This window comes from Rhinopithecus bieti, unplaced genomic scaffold (genome assembly GCF_001698545.2).
Source record: "Rhinopithecus bieti isolate Rb0 unplaced genomic scaffold, ASM169854v2 scaffold_41644, whole genome shotgun sequence".
Lineage (NCBI taxonomy): Eukaryota > Metazoa > Chordata > Mammalia > Primates > Cercopithecidae > Rhinopithecus > Rhinopithecus bieti.
The window spans coordinates 1745680-1748238 of record NW_016817838.1 but is presented as its reverse complement, the minus strand read 5'-3'; the positions used below and the strand labels follow the sequence as shown (position 1 = coordinate 1748238).

General features: G+C 46.7%; 1 protein-coding gene across 1 annotated transcript; it reads right to left on the bottom strand.

Moving 5' to 3' along the window:
* Positions 1 to 1555: 1555 nt before the first annotated feature.
* On the bottom strand, positions 1556 to 2093 carry LOC108518025 (60S ribosomal protein L23a). Its single transcript, XM_017856165.1, has one exon. It carries the CDS (start codon positions 2075 to 2077, stop codon positions 1607 to 1609), a length of 471 nt encoding a protein of 156 aa, XP_017711654.1. The 5' UTR covers positions 2078 to 2093; the 3' UTR covers positions 1556 to 1606.
* Positions 2094 to 2559: the final 466 nt, after the last annotated feature.

Genomic DNA, 2559 nt, shown 5'->3' with positions numbered 1-2559 from the left:
TTGTTCCACTGTAACTGCAAATGGACAGGTCATGCAACTCTGGCCTGAGAAGGGCATGATGATCAGGGGCTCAGGCTTCTTGGGGATGAAGGTCTGGATCCCACCACCACGTGAGCCACCGAGACCAGCAGAAGTGGCAGCTGAGGGTGAAGGGAGTCTAGAGCCAATAGAGGAGGAGGGAGATGAGGGCCATCACTCGCAGCCCCAGGATCGGCTGCTGTGGTGGGGGCTGTAGTTTGTCCCACTGGCATTCCTCCCCTAAGTTCCCCCTTGGGAAGAGGGCCAGAGGAATTCTGAAGGGGCTGTGCCTTCAATGTGTATAGACAGCAGCTTTCGACGGTATCCATTGCTGCCCACTAGTATGGAGGGCAGTGAGCAGATGGCCTGCCGCTGTCACCTCCTTCAGGGTCTGCCTCAGTGGCTGAGAACCCACTCACCCAAGGTCCCACGCTTCCCGGGGCAGCCTGTATCTGGCGATTGAAGGAGGTGGGGTGTAAAGGTCAGGCCATTCCAGTTTAATGCAGGACACTCAGACAGACCATAGTCACTCTAGACCTTCCAGCCAGGTCGGTTGAGCTAGAGAGGTCACGCTTGTCATTCCTAGTGATCTAAAAAAGGATAGGTCACTGGGAGACGGGAGCCGAGTCCAAGCCTTGGTTAGTGGCGCACTCTGTGGACCTATGGTAAATTGCTTACCGTTTAAAGACTGCCCCTAATGGAGGGACTCTGAGTTTAGGTGAGCTTGGCACCATGAGGTACAGGTCACAATAATTTTGCTTCCAAAATTATCCCACCTACCCCAGAAGATCTGCAGAAAGCAAGACCATGGGACTGGGGAGATGTGACTCTGAGGAATGGTTTCCACGAGGACGTGTGCAAAGCTCGTCTGATTGAGTCTGAGCAAGGGTCATCCACCAGAGGGCGGGCTTCACCCTCCAAGAAGCTTTCCTGGTACCACTTTGCCCACGGGCTCTTCCTGAGCTCCAGCAGCACAGGGGGCCTCACTGTTGCCTGGCCTCGCTGTGCACTGCCTGGACATCCTCAGACTCAGAGCTGCTGTTTCACCTGGGGACCGCTCACCTGGTTGCTTACCTTGACACTGGTGCTTGTAATACCAGTTAACTGATAAGGGCAGCGATTTCTGCGTTTATATTGTTCTCTGTAGTGTATGAAATATCTTCACATACGTTATTCTCATTTGGTTCGCAAAGCAACTTGAAAAAATTATTTATTATTATGGCCACTTTTCAGAAGAGGTAACTAAGCCTCATAGAAGTCAAATGGCTTTACCAGTCACAAAGTATGTTCCTGCTGCTGCTATCACTGACATTTATTAAGCACTTGCTATGTGCCAAGGATGATGTTAAGGGTTCACTTATTTAATTCTACAGTAATTAAGACAGTGAAGTGTTGACAGGCAGTGTTACTAGACGTGTGCAGTTTAGACATATTATCTCTGTCTCTGATGAATGGAACTTTTATCATTAGGTAGAAACTATCTCTAGTGATGCTTTCAGCTTCAATATAGCTATTTCATCCCCTTTTTTGTTGTTGTTGTTGAAAAGATATATATATATATATTTAGAATTAGGCAGCTGGACTCAGTTTAGATGATCCCAATTTTGTTGGCAACATCCAAAGCGTCGTAATCAGGAGCTAGTCGAACATATGCCTTTTTCTCTCCATCAGGCCGAATCAGGGTGTTGACCTTGGCCACATCAATGTCATAGAGCTTCTTCACAGCCTGTTTAATCTGGTGCTTGTTGGCTTTAACATCCACAATGAACACAAGTGTGTTGTTGTCTTCTATCTTCTTCATGGCAGACTCAGTGGTCAGCGGAAACTTGATGATAGCATAGTGGTCAAGCTTGTTTCTCCTGGGGGCGCTCTTCCGAGGATATTTGGGCTGCCTCCGGAGTCGCAGTGTCTTGGGCCGCCGGAAGGTGGGTGACGTGCGGATCTTCTTTTTTTTGTGGCTGTGGACACCTTTCAACACTGCTTTCTTGGCCTTTAAAGCCTTTGCTTTGGCTTCGGCTTTAGGAGGGGCAGGAGCTTCCTTCTTCGCTTTTGGCGCCATCTTGTGAAAAGGCCATCCTCTTTTTTTTTTTTTTGTGCCAAGTATTTCTTTTTCTAAACTTTGCCAATCTATGTCCTGATGTTTTAGATTTGTCTTTTGTAAACAGAACATATTAATAGTGGATTTTATTCTTTTATTTAGTGCGACATCCTTTATCTTTGGAGAATTTAGCCCACTTGTAGACATTGCTATATTTTTATTTATTTCACTCATTTTGTAATGTGCATTCTATTTACTGTACTTTCCCTCTCTCTTAAAAACAACACTTTTTTTTTTCTTAAAAAAGAAAAAACGTGTTTAAGATGGAATCTCACTCTTGTTGCCCAGGCTGGAGTGCAGTGGCATGATTTCGGATCACTGCAACCTCTGCCCCCTGGGTTCAAGCGATTCTCCTGCCTCAGCCTCCCAAGTAGCTGGAATTACAGGCATGTGCTACCATGCCCGGCTAATTTTTGTATTTTTAGTAGATACGGGGTTTCACC

What these genes read in the sequence shown, in the direction of transcription:
- LOC108518025 (XM_017856165.1), bottom strand. Translation starts at nt 2,077, where the DNA reads ATGGCGCCAAAAGCGAAGAAGGAAGCTCCTGCCCCTCCTAAAGCCGAA.